Raw genomic sequence first — 20865 nt, 5'->3', positions numbered from 1 at the left:
TCTGCAAGACCCTGATCTTAAGAGCCCTGCCCTGACAGCGCAGCCGAGAGGCTGCCACGGAGCTTCCCAGGAGCCCGCACGGTGTGCGGACGTGCATTCGTTCTGCAAATCTTCATTCAATAAATGTCTCCTGAGCAGCCTCCCTGGCCTGAGGATGCAGCAGTGAATAAGCCCACAAGGTTCCTGCCTCTATGGAGTTTATGGGCTAGTAAGGGGATACAGTCAGCAGATGGACACAAATGAATGGGACCTAGAGGGATGATGACGCCCATTGTGAAGAAATATGAAGGAATGATGAAGCCATGAAAAATGAGAGCAGCATAAAGGGATGGGGGGTGGATGGGATTAAGTCAATAAGCATCAGTTGGTGCCATTTTCTGTTACACGTCTCTTCCATCGCCTATGTGTCTAGAGACCACACCACTGTCAACAACATTGCTGGTTGTGCAGATGGGCAGGGGTTGGAAGGTGAGCCCCCCGGAGCCCCAGTTAGCTCCATCTCCTTCCTTTTCAGCTCCAGCTTGGACCCTCCCCTGACTCTGTGGTAGAACACCCCACTGCCCCCTGGACACTTCCACTTGGGTGTTTAATGGGAGTCTTAGAAGAGGCTTGGCTCACACTGTGGAAGAGAGTTTGGCAGTTCCTTAAAAAGTTATCCAGAATTGGCCGGGCGCGGTGGCTCAAGTCTGTAATCCCAGCACTTTGGGATTACACCGAGGCGGGTGGATCACGAGGTCAAGAGATCGAGACCATCCTGGTCAACATGGTGAAACCCCATCTCTACTAATACAAAAAATTAGCTGGGCATGGTGGCGCGTGCCTGTAATCCCAGCTACCCAGGAGGCTGAGGCAGGAGAATTGCCTGAACCCAGGAGGTGGAGGTTGCGGTGAGCTGAGATCGCGCCATTGCACTCCAGCCTGGGTAACGAGAGCGAAACTCCGTCTCAAAAATAAAAAGTTAACCAGAATTACCATGCGCTTCCACTCCACAGAGCCTACCCCAAGGAGTTCAAAACATGTGTCCACACAAAACTTAACCTTGAATGTTCACAGCAGCACCTTGCACGACAGCCAAACCCTGGAAACAATGCGAGCACACAACAGTGGAGGAATGAACAAACCGACTTCGGCCTACCCACGCGGTGGAATATTACTCAACCAAGAAAACGGAGAAGGGCTGAGATACAAGCCACAACATGCACAAACCTCGAAGACATTATGTTCAGTGGAAAAGGCCAGCCACAAAGCTCATGTAGCATATGATTTCACTAATATGAAATGTCACAACAGTCAAATCCATAGACACAGAAAGCCGATTAATAATTGTGCAGAGCTGGGGACGGGGATGGGGAGTGACCGCTAATTGGTGCCAGGCTTCCCTGTGTGGTGAGGAAGATGCCCTGGAACTAGATAGTGGCGATGGCTGCACAACCTCATGAATGTGCTAATGCCAGTGAAACAGTTATAAAGGAAACAGGGACTGTGTGGCGGCTCACACCTGGAATCGCAGCACTCTGGGAGGCTGAGGCAGGTGGATCACGAGGTCAAGAGATCGAGACCATCCTGGCCAACATGGTGAAACCCCGTCTCTACTAAAAATACAAAAATTAGCCAGGCATGGTGGCGGGCACCTGTAATTCCAGCTACTTGGGAGGCTGAAGCAGGAGAATCACTTGAACCCGGGAGGCAGAAGTTGCAGTGAGCTGAGACTGCGCCACTGCACTCCGGCCTGGCAACAAAGTGAGACTCCATCTCAAAAAAAAAAAAAAAAGGAAACAGGTTGGATGGCATGAACCGCTCCCCTATTGACACTCTGGTTCCCCGTCACAGCCGGAATAAAACTCCAGTTCTCATCCTTTCCTTTCCCTTCATACCTTCCAAGTTCATGCTCAAGATGCTCCCGCCTTCCTGCCTGTGCACCTGCTGTTCTCTTCATCTGGGAGCCCCTTCCTTCCCACCAGTCCTGGTCTGGCCTGCCTTCAAGGTGTCCCTCACATGTCATTTCAGCAGCCTAGTGGTGACAGCAGCCCCAGACATGCTCCCAATTCTCTGCTTGCCACATATATGTGTATTGACACACTCATTTCAGATGAGGACACTGAGGTTCCAAGAGGTCTCATCATTTGCCTGAGTCCCAAGGTGCCCAAATAGTTGGGGCTGGGCTTTGAACTCAGGTCTGTGAGCACTGTGACCTGTAGAGCATGGATGCCTTTGTTCCCCACAAAGAGAGACATCCTTTCCAGAAGTGGCACATGCATGCAGCTCTGTGGATTCTTTCATTCACGGAGGGCTGCCATGTAGGGTTGAGCAGGTTGTACACTGCACAAGGGAGTCTGGCTGAGAGGCTGAAATCCTGCTGGGCTCTCCTCCTCAAGGCGTGTGCCAGTGGGGCTGCATCCATCTGCGGTAAGGAGTGCCCTTTTCAAATGCACATGAGGGTGCCATCTGCCTGCCAAAGCACAGACCTGGGAGAGCTGATTGGACTAGGTGGGGGTGCCTTTGTCTCATCTGCACAGAGGCTGCTGTATGGGCTGGCAGTTCCGCTCACTCCCCGTTGTGCCAAGCCTCCGCCGGCTCCATGGACACTCTCTCTGCCTCTGCTAAGATCCCACTGGCTCCTCCAACTGCACGCACGTGGCGCACACACCCAGGGAGACACAGCTCCAGGCCATTGACAACTCCGAGGGCACAGGGAGGGAGAGCGGAAGCAGCATGCACCTCCGCTCAAACTCAGCGATACACCCAGATACACCACACACCACACGCACACTCCACATACACACACCACACAACACACACCCCCCACACCACATACGCAGACCACACATACACACACACACCACAGACACACACCACACAACACACACACCCCACACCACATACGCAGACCACACATACACACACCCCACAGACACACACCACACACACACCCCACACCACATACACAGACCACACATACAAACACACACCACAGACACACACCACACAACACACACACACCCCACACCACATATGCAGACCACACATATACACACCCCACAGACACACACCACACATCACACACACACCCCACACCACATACGCAGACCACACATACACATACCCCACAGACACACACCACACATCACACAACAGACACACACCCCACACCACATACACAGACCACACATACACACACACACCACAGACACACACCACACAACACACACACACCCCACACCACATACGCAGACCACACATACACATACCCCACAGACACACACCACACATCACACACAACACACACCACATACACAGACCACACATACACACACCACAGACACAGACCACACAACACACACCACACAACACACACACCCCACACCACATACACAGACCACACATACACCCCACAGACACACACCACACAACACACACACATCACACACCACATACACAGACCACACATACACACACCACAGACACACACCACACAACACACAAAACACACACCACATACACAGACCACACATACACACACCCCACAGGCACACACCACACATCACACACAACACACACCGCACACACCACACACACAACACACACAACACATACATGCCACAAACAACACACACCACAGACAGCTTCTCTATGCCTCCCCGTCAGGGCAGCACCTACAGGTGGGTGGAGAGAGGACATGCACCAGCAGACAGTGGCTCCATCCAGACACGGGACGAATTCTTCCCTGACCTCACACAAAGCTGTGCAGAGACACGCTTCAGAACACACTGACACGAGCCCGGGGCACCCGGACAGTCCCAGACACGACACGCGAGGACCCGGAGGCGCACCTGCAGCGTCCTCCCAGCACACGGACACACACAGGCCCCACTCCACGTGGACTTCTGCACATTTTGACCCCACACACTGGACAGCTGACGGCTCTGGGACGGGGACCTGTCCAACTCGGCTCCACGAGGGCCCGAGACCACACATTGCAGCTCACAGCCAGGCAGCCTTGGGGGTGCACACACGTGTGCAAACACACCCTCACAGCGGTGGAGAGTCTGGAAGCAGCCATGTGACACCGCCACCCCACACCCGCCCCCACCTCGGATCTCACGCACACAGAGGCACTCTCCTCCTCCGCAGCTGAGGGGAAGGGGCCGGGACCCCGCTGCACCCCAGCTCAGGACCTGACAGACACACATATGGGGACACAGGTCAGAGAGCCGGACTGGGAGGGGTTCCTGGGTTCTGGGAGCTCCTCTCCCACCTCCACCCGCCCCCTGCCCAGCTCTGTGCTACACACTCCACCTGCTATGCTCCCTCCCAACCCTCCCGGCTGGGGGCTCAGAGAAAGGGACAAGATACTGAAGGGGAAACAGAGGACCCGGGAGAGGGGGACAGAGAGCCAGAGGCAGGGAACATTGTGTGTGTTTGAGAGAGAAGGAGGGACAGAGACCCGGAGGGACAGGGAGATGAGACAGAGAGGGGGACAGAGGGGGACAGAGACCCAGAGAGAGAGGGGGACACAGACCCAGAGAGAGAGGGAGTCAGAGACCCAGAGAGAGAGGGGGACACAGACCCAGAGAGAGAGGGGGACAGAGACCCAGTGAGAGAGGGACAGAGACCCAGAGAGAGAGGGGGACAGAGACCCAGTGAGAGAGGGACAGAGACCCAGAGAGAGAGGGAGTCAGAGACCCAGAGAGAGAGGACAGAGACCCATAGAGACAGGGAGACGGAGACCCAGAGAGAGGGGGACGGAGACCCAGAGAGAGAGAGGGGGTCGGAGACCCAGAGAGAGAGGGGACAGAGACCCAGAGAGAGAGAGGGGTCAGAGACCCAGAGAGAGAGGGGGTCAGAGACCCAGAGAGAGAGAGGGGTCAGAGACCCAGAGAGAGACGGGTCAGAGACCCAGAGAGAGAGGAGGACAGAGACCCAGAGAGAGAGGGGTCAGAGACCCAGAGAGAGAGGGGGTCAGAGACCCAGAGAGAGGGGGACAGAGACCCAGAGAGAGAGGGGAACAGAGACCCAGAGAGAGAGGGGGTCAGAGACCCAGAGAGAGAGAGAGGGGTCAGAGACCCAGAGAGAGAGAGAGGGGTCAGAGACCCAGAGAGGCAGGGGGACAGAGACCCAGAGAGAGAGGGGTCAGAGACCCAGAGAGAGACGGGGACAGAGACCCAGAGAGAGAGGGGTCAGAGACCCAGAGAGAGAGGGGGTCAGAGACCCAGAGAGACAGGGGGACAGAGACCCAGAGAGAGAGGGGGACAGAGACCCAGAGAGAGAGGGGTGACAGGGACTCAGAGGGGGGACAGAGACCCTGGGGGGACAGACCCAGAGAGGGGGGACAGAGACCCAGAGAGACGGGGACAGAGACCCAGAGAGAGAGGGTGGGACAGAGACCCAGAGAGAGAGGGGGGACAGGGACTCGGGGGGGACAGAGACCCAGAGAGAGGGGGGACAGAGACCCGGGGGGGGACAGGGACTCAGAGAGGGGGGGACAGAGCCCCGCGGGGGGACAGAGACCCTGAGAGACAGGGGGACAGAGACCCAGAGAGAGAGGGGGACAGACACGGTGGGGGAGGGGGCGGGAGACAAGTGCTCAGAGGGGGTGCAGAGTTCTAGAGAAGCGGGGTTCAGAGACCCTGAGAGGAGAGAGAGCCGAGAGAGTAGGCGCCTCTGGGATCTCAGAGTTGGGCTGGAGTGGGGTCCTCAGCGGGTGGGCAGGGGCTGCGGGGCGGAGTGGGTATGCAGAGAGGCGGGGGCTGGGCCGGACGGGCGCGGGGTCCAAGTGGGAATGGTGGGGATCCTTTGGGGTTGACAGGTTGGTTTGGGGTAGGGATGTGTTCGAGAGGAGGCGGGCCTGGGCGGGTAGGGAAAGCCCAGAGCGAAGGGGCGAGTTCCTGCTGGAGGGCGCAGGGACCCCAGTTCCGGGCGCCGGGGGCGGCGGGGCAGGGAGACCCTGGGGGGCTGCGCGGGGGCGCCTTGCCTCGCGGGCCGCGGGGAAAGCAGGGACCGAGCGAGGGAGGAGGACCCTCTCCAGACCCGCAGCCCAGGCGGCGGCCGGTCCCGGCGCCTCCGCCCAGATCCCTGCGCCGCCGGCCCGCGCGCCTGTGTCTGGGTCTCTGCATCTCCGCGTCCCGGGCGCCCCGTCCACGCCTCCTCCAGGACCCCTGCCTCCCCCGCTCGTCTCTGTCTCTACGGAGGTCTCCGCCCGCGTCTCTCGCAGCGGGTCTCCTGCACCTCGGCGTCCCTCTCTGCGTCTCTCGGTTCCGGAGCCCCTGCCTCGGGCTGTCCCCCTCTCCGAGCCTCAGTTCCCTGCGCGCCTCCATTTCCCTCCTTCCCCCGCCCGGTCTCCGTCTCTCCTCCCTGGCTCCATGGCTCTGTCTCTGCCCCGGGCTTGCTGTCGTCGGATCTGTCTGAGTGTCTGTGTCTCCACTCACCCCCGACCCGGACCCCCGAGCCCCCTCCCGGGTCCCCCACTCCCCTTGAGGCCCGGGGTGGTGGGGTGGGGGGACGCTGCGGCGGGAGCTGTGTGTTCCCAGCGCAAAATAGACTCCCGTTGCCATGGCGACGCGCGCGGGGCCTCCGAGACGCGAGGCTTCGGGCTGGGGGGTGAGGAGGGGGGACACCTGGATCCGGAAGGCGGGGGCTAGGGGCGCCGCCGCCCGGTCCCAGGGGCCCCTCCTAGGTCCCTGGGGAGAGGGGTGCTGGGCGCTCCGACGCTGGGAGCCCGGGACCGGACCTCCTGGGAGGGGTCTGGGCTCCCGGGGTCTGCGGTGGGGGCTCCGATTGCCCAACGCGGGGCGGGCTGGCTGACAGCTCTGACGCCAGTGTCCCTGAGGACTCAGGGGTGGCCTCTCAGGTCCCCAAGATTGGGGAAGAAGCAAGGTTGCAAATCTGGAGGGGGGGCACTCCCTGGGGGGTCTGCAGAGTTCCAACTCCCTGATCTGCAGAATTCTGGGAGCCCCCATGTGGGTTCCAGAACTCCTGCGTCTGGGGAGCAGGGACCACAAGGCTGGGCCATCAGCCCTTCCTTCCTTCCATCCGTCCATCCATCCTTCCATCCATCCACCCAGCCACATGCTTGTCTCTTCCTTCCTCCCTGTCTCCACGGCCCCGTGCCTCAGTTTCCCCCCCGCACCGGGGTGCGGTCTCGCTCACCTCGCTTTCCGGATGCGGGACCCTTGGGGAGCCGGGGGCGGCGGCGTGGGGGGCGGTGGCGTGGGGGGCGGCCGGGGGCGGCGGCGGAGCGCGTGTCTGCCGGCAGCCTGGCTGGGCGCGCGCGCCGACGGGGGGCGACCCCGGCCGCAGTTCTCCTCCAAGCAGATGCGCCGCGTCCGTGCAGATGTGTCAGCCGCCAGCCCTCGCCTTTGCCTCGCGCCGGCTTCGAGCCGAGAAGAGGCACCTCCCCCTCCCCACCTGCTGGGGACCCCGCTTTCTCCCTCCTGCAGCCCCCAGTCGCCCCCGGGATCCCCCCCAACCCAAGAATGGTTTGGTCCACAGCCACATAAGTGTTTATTCTGCGAGTCCGAGTCCCACAGCCTGAGACTCTCCTTCCCCTCCCCTTCCCGCCCCGTGAAGCGGCCCGGGGCCGAGCCCCGCCTCCACCTCGGCTCAGCCAATTCCTGCCCAGCTCCCAGGAGTCTCATTTGCATTTCCGGGAGCAGCTGTCCAATAGGAAGCCAGTACCCTGCCCCCCATTCCCAAGGGGGCGGCACTCCTGGTGGACCGCACCACTCTTGGGATCCAGGGATGGGGGAAAGCGCTTCCACTGAGGTCCGGGAGACAGGAGGGTGGTCTTCCCTCAAGGCAGGGATGGAGTTCAGTGGAGGAGGGGGTTCTGGCCTTGGAAGAGGCCCAGCAGTCCGCTGTCTGGGGCGGGCTCCTTGATGAGCTTCTGGATCTGTAGGGGCGGGGGCGATGGGTCAGGACGAGTGAAGGGTCCTGATCTCCGTGGATGACAAGTCTCAGGGACACCTCTCCGTCTTCTTTTCCCGGACCTTCTGGGCAGCAGCTGCCCAAGACAACACTCCCTCTTCTCAAGACGTTTCCTGGGGCCTCCCTTTCATTACACATGTCTGGTTGAGCTCCTGCCTGCCTGCCATCTTGGTCTGCTTTGCTGGCTTGGACCACTAAGGGTGGACAGCTCTGTGCTGGGGCTTCTGGTCTACACCTTCTTCTCCTAAGTAACCTCATCTCTCCCATCCCTCTTCTGGGCCCTCAACTCCCAAATCCAACCTGGACTTTGCCCCTGAACCCCAGACTCCTCTATCCAACCGCCTCTTAGATACACATGAGCAACCAACCACATTCACCCAACAGCAAGTCTCAGCAAGTTTATCTCCAGAAATTAAACATAATAATAGAAATGGCCCACGTCTGTAATCCCAGCACTTTGGAAGGCCGAGGTGGGCGAATCACAAGGTGAGCAGTTCGAGACCAGCCTGACCAAAATGGTGAAACCCCGTCTCTACTAAAAAATACAAAAATTAGCTGGGCATGGTAGCATGTGCCTGTAATCCGAGCTACGTGGGAGGCTGAGGCAGGAGAATTGCCTGAACCTGGGAGGCGGAGGTTGCAGTGAGCTGAGATTGTGCCACTGCACTCCAGCCTGGTGATGGAGCGAGACTCAGTCTCAATAATAATAATAATAATAAAGAAGAAAACAACGAAAAAGGCTGTATCCCCACTGCCTCCGCCCTAGTCAAGCCCTCCTCACCACTTGCCTGGATGCCCAAATTAACTCCTTACTGACAGGCCTCCCTCCTCCCCCCTACACCACACTCCCTAATCCACTGGCCACACAGTGCCAGAAAGAACTTTATAAACTGCTGATGGGATATGGCCAGCTCCCCTGCACGAAACCGTGATGGCTGCCTATGGCTGAAATCCCAAACCTTAGGGCGCTGGCTCCTTCCTGCCCGGCATCTCCCTCCCAGTGCTCACAGCGGCCTGCTACAGCTCCTTGGATGAGGAAAGCGCAGTCCCACCTCCCCTGGGAACACTGAATGTCTGATGCCCCCTTCCCCTGCAGGCCGGAATTCAGGGCCACCCCTGCCACTCTCGCTCATCCCTCGGCAACCCCTGGCCCAGCTGCAGGCCACAACGTGTCCCTGAACAGGGACTGATGCGGACTCCAGGGCTCGCCACAGTGGCTGGCACGGAGTGGGTGCTCAGCACTCAGTGAATTCCCACAGAGCTGAACTAGAAGGAAGGCAAAGAGCAGACCTGGGAGGGCCTGGGAATGTCAGGTCTGGGGCTGCTCTAGCATCCTGAGGGCTAAGGGCTTCACGCAGGGGACCCAGTGCCTGGCTGAGCCCGGTAGCAGGGCGGCCACACTGGCGGTGGGTGTGGAGTCTGAGAAACCGGAGGAGGGCCACCCGGGCCTGATGGGGCAGAGGCAGAGGAGATGAGGAGTTGGGGATGGGTGTGGGCGGGCCAAGGGGCTTCAACCTACCAGGTCTCTGCTGACCTGTTCTTCCCTAGTGTCCACCCGGTCCCTCCCTCCTTCAGTTCACGATAAAGTCACTTGCTCCAGGACACCCCGCAGACCATCCAATACAACCCCCCTCCTCTGTGCCCTGACCCTCGGGATCGCCTCCCCTGTTTTATCTTTCTCTGTGGTTCTTGTGGTCCATCTGCTGGGTCCTTTCATGGATTTATGGCGATGACAGTGACCAGCAGCCTCCCCTCCAAGAATCTGGCACCCCCTGCTGGTGCCGGATGTATTCCGAGAGCCCAAAGACAAGACCTTTGTCAGATGCAGGGGAGGTGGGGGCGGCTGGGGGGGCATTACCTCCTTGAACTGGGGGTTGGCAGCATCACCCACAAGCTGCAGAATGAGACCTTCGCTGGTGGAGAGGAAGGCGCCACTTTGTCGCATGCGGGCCAGCGCCACCAGCCGGTCCACCTGGCTGCGAGTGGAAGAGAGGGAGGGACGGTTGGTGTGCATGCCGCAGCCCAGACACCCAGACACACTGGCACCCTGGCGGGAATGCCACCTGGGAGCCCCTGATGGCCCCCACATGCACCCGGCCAGGGAGGAACCCTCTCACCTGCGTGAGGAGCAGGCATCCACCACCACGTGCACCTGCAGCCCCCGGTCCAGGAGGTCCAGGGTTGTGTTCTGTAGGTAGAGAGAGGCCAGGGCCAACCCCGAATAAGAACAGGGGTCCTGGGTAAGGAAGTGGGGATGCTGAGTCAGAATTAGGGGCCCAGAATGGGGAGGAGGGAGGCTCGGATCGGAGCTGGTCAGGAGGGGATCTAAGATGGGATGGGCCCACAGGTGAGGACAGAGGGCCACGTCAGGGGGGTCCTGCAGGGAAGTCGAGGTTTCCGGTCAGGGAAGGAGGTTCTATTTAGGATGGGGGTCCCAGGTGAAAATGAGGGACTGCTGGGGTCAGTCAGTGTCTCACCAAGATGCAGGCCTGTGCCTCAATGCCGCAGAGCAGCACAGATTGCAGTTGGGGCCGGCTGTCCAGCTCCTGCCGCAGGGCGGGCACCATGCTGAAGCAGGTCTTGCTCAGTGGCCGCAGGCCCTCAGCCCCCAGCTCGGGCACTGTGGGGCCCAGGCCTTGCGGGTACTGCTCCGTCAGCATGACTGGCACCTCCAGCAGCTGGGCCACCTGTACCAGTGATGGAAGAAAGGTCAGAGTCTGAGGGAGGAGGGGCTGGGCCTGGACTTCTGGGTCTGCAGGAGGAGGAGCTGGGCCTGGACTCCTGGGTCTGAGGGAGGAGGGGACTACACCCGGGTCTGAGGGAGAAAGAGCTGGGCCTGGACTCCTGGGTCTGAAGGAGGAAGAGTTTGGCCTGGACTCTGAGGGTGGAGGGCTAAGTGTGGATGCTGGGTCTTAGGGTGGAAGGCTGAGCCTGGATCCTGGGTCTGAGGGTGGAGGGCTGAGCCTGGATCCTTGGTCTGAGGGTGGAGGGCTGAGCCTGGATCCTGAGTCTGAGGGTGGAGGGCTGAGCCTGGATCCTAGGTCTGAGGGTGGAGGGTGGAGATTGGATGCTGGGTCTGAGGGTGGGGTCCCTGAGGTCATACCCTGAGCATGCGGGCAGCCACTGAGACGATCTGTGGGAAGTAGGCGATTTTGTGGCGAAATTTCTCCTGCATGTCACACAGGAACAGGATAGAGGATCCTGGGAAGACTCGGCCTAGGCTGGGCCTGGCAGCCGCCATTTTCTGGGGGTGGGCAGAGGGCGGTGGGTCAGGCCTGAGGGCTTCTCCCGGTATTTTCAGTTGGCATCCAGGGTCCTTGCACTCAGAGCCTTGCAGGGCCCAGGGCACAGTGCCAACCTTCTTCCCACCTCCAGGGCTCTGCGTCCGCTGTTCCCCCAGCCTGGGATGGGCTTCTTTCTTATTTCTGTCCTGTTTGGCAGGGAGGTGACTTCTTGGGAAGCCTTCTGGGCCACGTCCACACGTGGCTCTGGGTGTTCCCCTCCTGCCCCTGCCTTCTCTTAGGTGGGGACTGTGCCCGTCGAGTGCTTTGTGATCCCGGTTACCGTTAGCCCCAAAATGGAGGCTCTGCTGGGCGTCCTCCTGCATCTCGCCAGCCCACACCCTGGGCGTCCTGAATGAAGGGTCCATCCTGATCCTCACCCTGCCCCAAGAGGAAATTGAGGCCATATTCTTCAGCCATAGAAAGGAAGGAAGTCCTGGCACAGGCCACAGCATGGATAGACCTCGACACAAAAGCCACAGACTGTGCAATCCCGTTTACCTGAGATGCCCAGAACAGGCAAATCTGTAGACAGAAAGTAGAGGGGGCAGAGCGCTGTGGCTCACGCCTGTAATCCCAGGACTTTGGGAGGCCGAGGCAGACAGATCACCTGAGCTCAGAAGTTCAAGACCAGCCTGGCCAACATGGTGAAACCCCATCTCTATTAAAAATACAAAAATTAGCCAGGTGTGGTACTCTGTGTCTGTAATCCCAGCTACTCAGGAGGCTGAGGCAGGAGAACACCTTAAAACCCAGGACACAGAAGTTGCAGCGAGCCAAGATCGCACCACTGCACTCCAGCCTGGGTGACTGAGCGAGACTCTGTCTCAAAAAAAAAAAAAAAAAAAAAAAAAGAGAAAGCAGATGGGTGGCTGCCAGGGGCTGTGGCAGGGAGGAGTTCAGGGACTGCTGAGGGGTGTAGCGTTTCCATCTGGGATGGTGAAAGGCTTAGGGGCTCGGTGGTGATGGCTGCACATCATGACCCTATGAATGACACTCCACTGTGCATTTCCAAATGGCTGAAAGGGTATGTTTTATGTTAAGTGCATTTTACCACAATAAACAAAGAAAAAGAAAAAGAAAAAGAAAGGACAGGCTGCTGAAGCCCCCTGGCCAGCGACTCTTCTGCAGGGGAGGAAAGCTCAACCCAGAGGGCCCGTTAACCTGCCCTAGGTCCTGCAGCCATGCAGGGCACACCTGACTTCCACTTGGTCAGAGCGTCTACACTGTCAGCGCGTCTACACCGCAGGGGCCCTGTAGCAGCATGCCTCGGCCTGTGTCCCTGGGCGTTCGGGCTGGGCTTCTGTCTGCAGCTCTCTCGCCGTCTGTGTGTACGATTTGTTTGTACTCACTCATTTATTCATTAATTCACCAGCGAAATGGGAGACCCTGTAGGCTCATTGGAAGCAAGACAGGAGAGGTTCTGGGAAGCTGAGGGAGGCAGGGCTCAACAGGGAGCTGCGCTTTCCAAAGCTGGGTAGTGAGGACACTGGTATTCACTCTCTTTCCTTCTCTCTCTCTTCCTGGCCTCAAGCAATGCTCCTGCCTTGGCCTCCCAAACTGCTGTATTCTTTTTCTTTTTCCTTTTTTTGAGACAAGGTCTCATCGTGTCACCTAGGTTGGAGTGCAGTGGTGCATCATAGCTCACTGTGTCCTTCACCTCCTGGGCTCAGTGATCCTCCCACCTCAGCCTCCCAGGGAGCTACAGCTGCATGCCACCACACCTGGCTAATTTTTGTATTTTTAAATTTTTAGAGACAGGGTCTTACTATGTTGCCCAGGCTAGCCTCAAACTCCTGGGCTCAAGTGATCCTCCCACCTCAGCCTCCCAAAGTGCTGGGATTACAAGCATGAGCCACTGCGCTTGGCCTATTATTCTTTGAACAAAATCTATCTACCGCAGCAAATGTTTTCTATATGTACTGTATCTCAAATTTAAAAACGAATAAATGGCTAAAACGGTGAATTTTATGTTGTGCAAAATTTATCTCATTAAATAAAATGGAATGGAAACTCCCTCTGAAACAAAACCACAGTGAATTAATCACATAATTACAACTGCGATAAGTGCTGGGATTTCGAGGCAGCCAGATCTAGCTTGGCAGGGGCTGCTATGTTCTCCCAGAGGAATTGAAGACAGAAAAATGGTCTTTTCGAGGCTGGGCGCGGTGGTAATCCCAGCACTTTGGGAGGCCAAGGTGGGTGGATCACGAGGTCAGGAGTTTGACACCAGCCTGGCCAACATGGTGAAACCCCTGTCTGTACTAAAAATACAAAAAAAATTAGCCAGGCATGGTGGTAGGCGCCTGCAATCTCAGTTGCTCAGGAGGCTGAGGCAGGAGAATCGCTTGAACCTGGGAGGCGGAGGTTGCTGTGAGCTGAGATCACGCCATTGCACACCAGCCTGGGTGATAGATCAAGACTCTGTCTCAAAAAAAAAAAAAAAAAAGATCTTTTCAGAAAACACAAAGCTGACTATTACTAGACTATTACTACCCAGTCTCAAATTGTCCCCTGACTCCCTGTGGCTTCTCTCTGTCCTCAGGACTAAGACGCAGATGCCCCCTTTCTCCCCGCACAGCTCTGAAGCCCCTCCAGCCTCAGCCCAGTCACATCTGCCTCTGCCTCTACAACAGCCCTTGCCGTTTCCTCCCTGTGGAGTGACCCTGTCATGCCCACTCATGTGTTAATGCTTCCTCTCCTGAGCAGCAGGCAGGACCTGGGACACCCAGGCCCCAAAGGATGGTTCTGAGGGAACCAGAAGCTGGAGAGCTGACAGGTGGGGCACAAGGGCCCTGGAGTCTCTCTGCTGAGGGCAGTGGGGAGCCATGGAGGGGCAATCTGGGGGTGGGCATGGCCGAAAGCCTAGGACACGCATCTGTAGCACCCAGGAGCTCCCCTCTGGCCTGGCAGGAGTGTGGGTTGCAACAACTCCTAGGGAGAACTGAACAGACACATTTCTCAAAACGATGGATACACAAAGCCTCTGAACGCAAAAGCTGCTCCTAAGCATTTAGCAACAACACAAGGTTACTCATTACAGGACTCTTCCCCAGAGCAAAGGTGCAGAAGTAAGTATCGATGTCCACAATTAGGAGACTGGTTATGTAAGTCACGGCATAACTGTACTCTGGTATTCCTTGCAGCCAGAAAAAATTACGAGGAAGCTCTTTAAGTAACCATACGAAAACATGTTTGAGAGAAGTTAAGTGAAAAAGAAGCAGAACGGTGTGTATGGAATGCTCCTTTTTGTGCCAGGAAAAAAACGGGAGAGAAAATGTGTCTGTGTCGCATATATCTGTATCTGCTATCTCTGGCAAACAAGCAAGGAACGGGAGACAGGTGGGTGAACCAGGCACTGGGGGACAGAGTGTAGGAGCCTTGATTTTCACTGGGTCCTATTCTGTTTCTTCTGAACTCTGGACAACGTGCAACAGGTTGTCTAGTCAATGCTATCTACAATCAAGGGTTTATGTAAAGCCCAAACCCAGCAAAACGGATCTATGGTGTCAAAAGCCAGGACAGTGGTTGCCCAGGGACCACAGTGATGGAAACAGCGATGGCGGGAGATCCTGGAATGTGGCGCATGTTTGACTTTTTTCTTTGAATACTGTTTTTTTTTTTTTTTGAGACCAAGTTTCACTCTTGTTGCCCAGGCTGGAATGCAATGGCGCGATCTTGGCTCACCCGCAACCTCCGCCTCCCAAGTTCAAGCGATTCTCCTGCCTCAGTCTCCCGAGTAGCTGGGATTACAGGCACCCACCACCACGCCTGGCTAATTTTGTATTTTTAGTAGAGATGGGGTTTCTCCATGATCCACACACCTCAGCCTCCCAAAGTGCTGGGATTACAGGGGTGAGCCACTACACCTGGCCCTGGATACTGTTTACACCAGTGTGCTCCCTTTGTAAACATTTATTTGAGCTGTGTATTTGCAAACTGTATGATTTTCTGTATATGTGGTATTAGTCCATAAAAAGTTTTCAAAATGCAAAATACAAAGATGGCTTCGTGGCCCCACCGGTGCAGCTGGACTGGAGACAAAGGCCAGAGAGGAGGCGGTCGGGGCTGGGGTCCAGTGGGACAGGGGAGAGAGATAGGAAGGGACAGGTGGGGCTGCAGGGAAAGTCAGGGAGGAAGGCCCCCAGTTTCTGGTTGGGCGAGGGGCATGACCTGAAGACTAATAGGGGATCCTGGGGAGGGAAACTGGTTTTGGGGAGGTGAAAAATTGGGGTGAGAGTGAGTGTGTGAGAGAGAGAGAGGTGTGGAGGAGAGGTCTGGGCTGGAGAGAGCTGGGCGTGTCCTGGGGAAGGAGGAGAGATTCAGCCTGGGTGAAGGGTATCCAAGGCCAAAGGAGGCCTGGCTGGAGGTGGGCGGCAACAGGGGGCGGGGTAGGGCTGTTTACTTCCCCACGAGGTCTCGGAAACCCAGCCTTGGAGCCCGGTCTTCCTGGTTCTGTGACCCTGGGAAAGCTTCTCTCTGTCTTAGCCTCAGTTTCCCTGTCGGAGAGATGGGGATTAAACCTACCCACCCCGCAGGGCTGTTACAGAGGCGGCGGGCGCGACCCGGGGACAGTTTGAGTCTCTGGCCAGCCAATTAAGGCGGGGCCAGGTGGAGTCCTCTTTCTGGTCCTGTGACCTTGGCCCGGGACGCCCGGGCACAGCCTCAGTTTCCCCATCTGCTAGGCGGGAAGGTCGGTCTCCAAATAGCGCCAGCAGCGAGAGGGCTTACCCGGAAGGTGCCGGGTTCGGGCCTGGAACGGCTCCTCTGCAGGTGAGGCCGGGGGCACCTCACCTCTCGGCGCTCGGACAGCCAGCCACTGCTGAGGCCTCTCCCGGGCTTCCTGGAGCGGGTCACCCTTTCGTTAGGGCTGGACACGTGGCCCACCCCCTGCAGCGTCCGCGTTCCGCCCACTTAGGGCCGAGCCGTCCAATCGACACTTATTATGCTCACCTCCTCCTCCTCCTCCTCCTCCCCTCCACCGCTCCGGCCAATCCGCATGTGCCACTGCCTCTCCCCGCCCTCCCCGCCTCTCAACCAATCCGCATATGCCGCTGCTTTGCTCCCGCCCCGGGGGAGGAGCCGCGCCGGCAACGCTATCAGTCCCGAGAAAATGATTAGCTCGCTACAGCGCAGCGGGGGCAGGGCAGCAGCGCGTCCGACCAATGGAGAACCTCAGAGGGCGTGAGTGGCGGCCGACGGGGCGGAGTCGCGCGGTGGTCTCCGAGGGCTCAGATCGCCGCTGGAGAGAGGGCGTCTCCGCCGGCCCCATTGCACAGAGCAGATCGCGGAGGCCGGGAGAGAGAGAGGGACCCTACATAGAGTAGAGGCAGGTCTGCGGTTCGAACCCTGCCCCTTCTGTCAAGAAAAACGGAGGCTTACGAAGATACCCAAGCACTTTCGGTTAAGTGAGGAATTTGATGCCCCCCTCATCTTTTGTTCTCTGTGCTACCTCAGTTTCCCCATTTGTGCAGCACTTGTCCCCTCGAGTGGTGTTTAGAATAATTTAGATTCTGTCCTTGGAAATGGTGGTTGAGAGAAAGAGAGACCTTCCCATGTGTCTTGGAATAAACCACAGGTATGCGCCACGACACTCAACTAATTTTTTAAAAATTTTTTTGTAAAGACGGAAGTCTCACTCTGTTGCCCAGGCTGGTCTTGAACTCCTGGGCTCTAGTGATCCGCCTGCTTTGGCCTCCCAAAGTGCTGGGATTATAGGTGTGAGCCGCCGCACGCAGCCTTGTGTTTTATTTTCTTTGCAGCACTAACTCCAATCTGAATTGGAAATGAATCTTGCTTTTTGAAAAATGCATGGATATACTCTTTTACTGTCCGTTCCCCGCCACAACACACATATGCATACAGGGAAGGGAGCTCCCTGAGGCAGGGGTCCCACTTGCCTCATTCACTGCTGAATCCTCAAGTCCTAGCTCTGGGCCTGGCCCGTAGCAGGCGCTCGATACATCTTTGGGAATAAATGAGTGGACAGCAGACATTAGGCAGAGGTGAGCCGGGTGAAAGCGAGGCTGGTTGCCAAGATGGGGCTGGGAAGAAGGAAAGGAGAAGGCAGGGAGCAAGAAAAGGGCCCCCAGAAGAGGCAGAGGTGGGGCCCCTGAGCCCAGGAGGAGACCCCTGAGGCAGTTGTCTGAGGTGGGGTTCTGGACTTGGTTTATTTTCCCAGGGGCTGCCAGGAAGGGAGTAGACAGGTTGGGGGGCCCCGGAGAGGGCTGGAGAGCTGTCATGGAGGGGCCTCTGGCCTGTCCTGGATTCTGGACTGGGTTGCGATTGACCTCATGGGGAGCTGGTCCCCCAGCCCTCGGGGATCCCCTGAGAATCCCAGGCATGAGGTACCTCCCACCAGTCCACCGAACCCCAGTTGGGAGCCACCTGTTCTGCCTCTTTCCCCAGGGCATGCTGGGGAGGGGGCAGGAGGCCACAGAAATGTGGGAGCTGCCTCTGGCCCGGCTGGCCCAGGTCGTGATAGGCCAGACCCAGGGTTGGCAAGGGAACATCAGGGCCAGAGGAGGGGTCCCATGGCACTGAGGCACACTCTGGGGTGAGCGAAATGTTGTCAAAGAGGTCGAGGGTAGAGGTGTCCAGGGCGGTGAGACTCAGGCTGGGGCTGGTGTGGGGAACCTCAGCGGGGGCCACAGCACAGGCCACCCCCAGGAAGGGGGATGGAGGCGGCGGGGGTGGCTTTCGGAGCGAGGGTCTCTGGGGAGGTCCCTCCTGGGACAGGATGGATAGGGCCAAGCGCTGGGTGGCGGCCTCGATCTTGGTGAACTGCCTGCAGAGACAGGTGTGAGCAGGGTAGTCTCTAATGCCTGAACTCAAGCGACCCTCCTGTCCCGGCCTTCCCAAGTGCTGGAATTCCAGGCGTGAGCCACCGCGTCCGGCCAGCATCGTGGTTGCAACGGTCACCTTGCGGTCATTTCACACCATTCTAGCTACTTATTTTGGTGATTCCTGACCACCTACCACCCCCATGAAAACACAACCTCCACGAAGGTGAGGAACTTTAAATGCTTTGCTGGCACACAGTAGGCACTCAATAAATGCACATGGACTGTTGCTGGCATCCAGTCCTGGGGGCTGCTCCTCTCTGTTCTGTCTGTGCCCGGTTTCCCCCAACCAAGGGTGCTGGCTGCTCCTGCCCCTCTTCCCCCTCCCGTGCCCACCTCCCCCCACTCCCCCTCCCCGCGCCCCACGGCCCCCTCACCTGCAGATCTGGTTGTGCAGAAACCTTCTGTGGTTGGGCCGCCTCTTGGGGGGCCGGGTGCGCCGGGGCTGTAGGGCCCGCAGCATGTGGGCAGCCGCCCCGCTCACGAAGGCACACAGCTCCCGGGGGCCGGGCTCGGAGACCCCAGGGCCTTCGGGGACCCCGGGGTGCATGGCCCGGGTGGTCTGGAGTAACTCCCCACAATACTGCTGACCAAAGCACCCCCAAATCTGTGAGCAGGGAGGGCAGGGCACCCCAGGCTGGGAGGAGGCAGCGCCGGGAAATGGGCCAAGGCCTCCCCGTGGCGCCCTAACCCCGTCCCGACCTCCCGGGAGCCCAATCTGAAGTCTGAGGGACCGGCAGGTGGGGGCTGATATAGGAAGGCAGGGAGGGGAGGGGGCTTTCTGGGGACCCTCTAAGTGCCCAATTAGCGCATAGTTGGACCTGGGATATGGGACCGGCGTGCGTCGGCGGGAGGCAGAGAATCGTGCCTGCAGATGGCCAATTAAGGGGACAAAGGCCTCGCTCCGGAGACGAGGCGGCCAGTGAGTCAAATACAGCGATTGAGCATGGAGGACCCTTAATTGGAGCCGTGGGGCGGAGGCTGGGAGGGAGGGAAGCTGGGCTGCATCTGCCCACCCACCTCTAGACACACCTGTGCCTCCCTCCCTCCCTCTGCTCAGCCCGGTGCCTTAGGAGGGGAAACCGAGGCTCCCAGAAAGGCTGGTGCGAGCCGAGGTCTCCAGCCAGCGGGAGGGGTTGGCTCCCAGGGAGTCGCCCCTGAAATCATGGGGCTCATAGAATCCTGAGCAGCAGAGTGAGGGGGGAGAGGGGAGGGGTGAGGCAGGACCGGAGAACAGGGCGCAGTCTCCCCTAAGGCGTTTTATTGAGGGACTAGGGTGTCTGTGGGAGGCAGAGGACAGGCTGGGTCCCCTTGTTTTTGGGAGGGTGTTGGCTGGAGTTCAGACTCTGGGTCTCAGGTTGGGTGGGGGGCACGTCGGGGGGCAGCCTTAGTCTCTGCTGGGATCCCCTCCCTTGGGGGTCGGCGCTGGGAAGCAGGATGTTTCCCAAAGCCGGTGTAACAGAGGCTTAGTACCTAGAACCACACGCGAGGATTCTCCTGCTGATCTGGGAGGCAGGCGTGAAAATGTGTCTTATTTATTTAGAGACAAGAGTCTTGCTCTGTCACCTAGGCTGGAGTGCAGTGGCACAATCTCGGCTCACTGCAACCTCCTCCTCCCGGGTTCAAGCGATTCTCCTGCCTCAGCCTCCCGAGTAGCTGGGATTACAGGCACCTGGCACCACGCCTAGCTAATTTTGAATTAGAGACAGGGTTTCTCCATGTTGGTCAGGCTGGTCTGGAACTCTCGACCTCAGGTCATTGGCCCACCTCAGCTTCCCCAAATGCTGGGATTACAGGCTGAGCCACTGCACCCAGCCCAAAGCAGGGATTTGAACCTGACGTCATGAGTCTGCTTGCCAGGCCAGCAGTACTATGGGCAACGTCAGCAGCTGAGCCCCTGCTGGGCCTAAGGTGGGGGCCAGCAGGCAGGTGGGGACATATTGGGAGCTGGCACTGAGTGCAGCCGTGAGGTTGCCAGAGGTCCAGTTACGTGTGAGCAGAGCATGGTGAGACCAGCTGCAATAGGACAGCCAGACACCCAGCGCCCTCACCAGCCACGGCACGTACACGTTGACTGCTACCCCTCCCACGCCCAACTTAACCACTGTGCTGGATGGACCACTGCATGGGGGGCTGCTGGGCCTGGTGTGGCAGGTTTCTGTGTCAGGGACATCATAGGCCTCCCGTTTCTCTTGAGTGTCTCCAAGGGTCTCCAGCCTCCCGGCTGGCCTCTTGTACTCTGCCCCTTGGTCCCTGACTGCCGACTGTCTGTGACTCACACTGGCCCCACTGCTGTCTCTCCATCTCCCCCGTCCTTGCTCCTCCTGGCTTTCTGTCCATCCCTGGTTTGTCTACAATTCTCTCAACGATCCTCTATCTATCATCTATCTATCTATCTATCTATCTATCTATCTATCTATCTATGTATCTATCTATCGTCTATGTATATGTGTGTATGTATGTATCTATTTTAAGAGACAGAGTCTCGCTCTGCCGCCCAGGCTGGAGTGCATGGGTGTGATCCTGGCTCACTACCCGCCTTGACCTCTTGGGCTCAAGGGATCCTTCCACCTCAGCCTCCTGAGAAGCTGGGACTACAGGCACCTGCCACCATGCTTGGCTAATTTTTTCTTTTGTAGAGACGAGGTCTCACTATGTTGCCCAGGCTGGTGTCAACTTCTGGGTTCAAGATTCTCCTGCCTTGACCTCCCAAAGTGCTGATCACAGGCATGAGCCACTGCGCCCGGCCTCCTCTCTCCTCTGTACGGTCTCTCTGACTTCATCTCCCTCGTCTGTGTTCTGGCTCCTCTCACTGTCTC

The 20865-nt window shown here is 58.2% G+C and overlaps 2 protein-coding genes across 8 annotated transcripts; both read right to left on the bottom strand.

Moving 5' to 3' along the window:
* Window positions 1-7487: 7487 nt before the first annotated feature.
* Window positions 7488-16099, bottom strand: ISOC2 (isochorismatase domain containing 2). 7 transcript variants are annotated; one of them, XM_064380789.1, is made up of 7 exons: window positions 15936-16099; window positions 15610-15703; window positions 11027-11667; window positions 10401-10610; window positions 10041-10159; window positions 9782-9899; window positions 7488-7888 (listed from the first exon to the last, which is right to left on the bottom strand). In XM_064380789.1, the coding sequence occupies exons 3-7, from the start codon at window positions 11657-11659 to the stop codon at window positions 7808-7810; spliced, it is 1161 nt and encodes a 386-aa protein (XP_064236859.1). In that variant the 5' UTR covers window positions 11660-11667; window positions 15610-15703; window positions 15936-16099; the 3' UTR covers window positions 7488-7807. The 7 variants fall into 7 exon arrangements, with proteins under 7 accessions (XP_064236859.1, XP_064236861.1, XP_064236860.1 ...); XM_064380791.1 differs by having other exon boundaries at window positions 10041-10111; XM_064380790.1 differs by lacking the exon at window positions 15610-15703.
* A 913-nt stretch (window positions 16100-17012) lies between these two features.
* Window positions 17013-18773, bottom strand: CUNH19orf85 (chromosome unknown C19orf85 homolog). Its single transcript, XM_064380663.1, has 2 exons — window positions 18424-18773; window positions 17013-17991 (listed from the first exon to the last, which is right to left on the bottom strand). Exons 1-2 carry the CDS (start codon window positions 18594-18596, stop codon window positions 17496-17498), a joined length of 669 nt encoding a protein of 222 aa, XP_064236733.1. The 5' UTR covers window positions 18597-18773; the 3' UTR covers window positions 17013-17495.
* Between the last annotated feature and the right edge of the window lie 2092 nt (window positions 18774-20865).

This window comes from Aotus nancymaae, unplaced genomic scaffold (assembly GCF_030222135.1).
Source record: "Aotus nancymaae isolate 86718 unplaced genomic scaffold, 86718_ANA_hifiasm-v0.15.2.pri h1tg000028l, whole genome shotgun sequence".
Classification (NCBI taxonomy): Eukaryota; Metazoa; Chordata; class Mammalia; order Primates; family Aotidae; genus Aotus; species Aotus nancymaae.
This window is presented reverse-complemented; position numbering and strand designations above follow the sequence as displayed.

Excerpts from the sequence above, each read along its gene's own strand:
- ISOC2 (XM_064380789.1), bottom strand. The coding sequence starts at position 11,659 with ATGCTGTGGCCTGTGCCAGGACTTCCTTCCTTTCTATGGCTGAAGAAT. Across the intron at positions 10,611-11,026 it reads TGGCTGCCCGCATGCTCAGG|GTGGCCCAGCTGCTGGAGGT; the intron begins GTATGACCTCAG and ends TCACTGGTACAG. Across the intron at positions 10,160-10,400 it reads AGGCACAGGCCTGCATCTTG|GACCCCTGTTCTTATTCGGG; the intron begins GTGAGACACTGA and ends TTCCTTACCCAG.
- CUNH19orf85 (XM_064380663.1), bottom strand. The coding sequence starts at position 18,596 with ATGCACCCCGGGGTCCCCGAAGGCCCTGGGGTCTCCGAGCCCGGCCCC. Across the intron at positions 17,992-18,423 it reads CTGCACAACCAGATCTGCAG|GCAGTTCACCAAGATCGAGG; the intron begins GTGAGGGGGCCG and ends CTGTCTCTGCAG.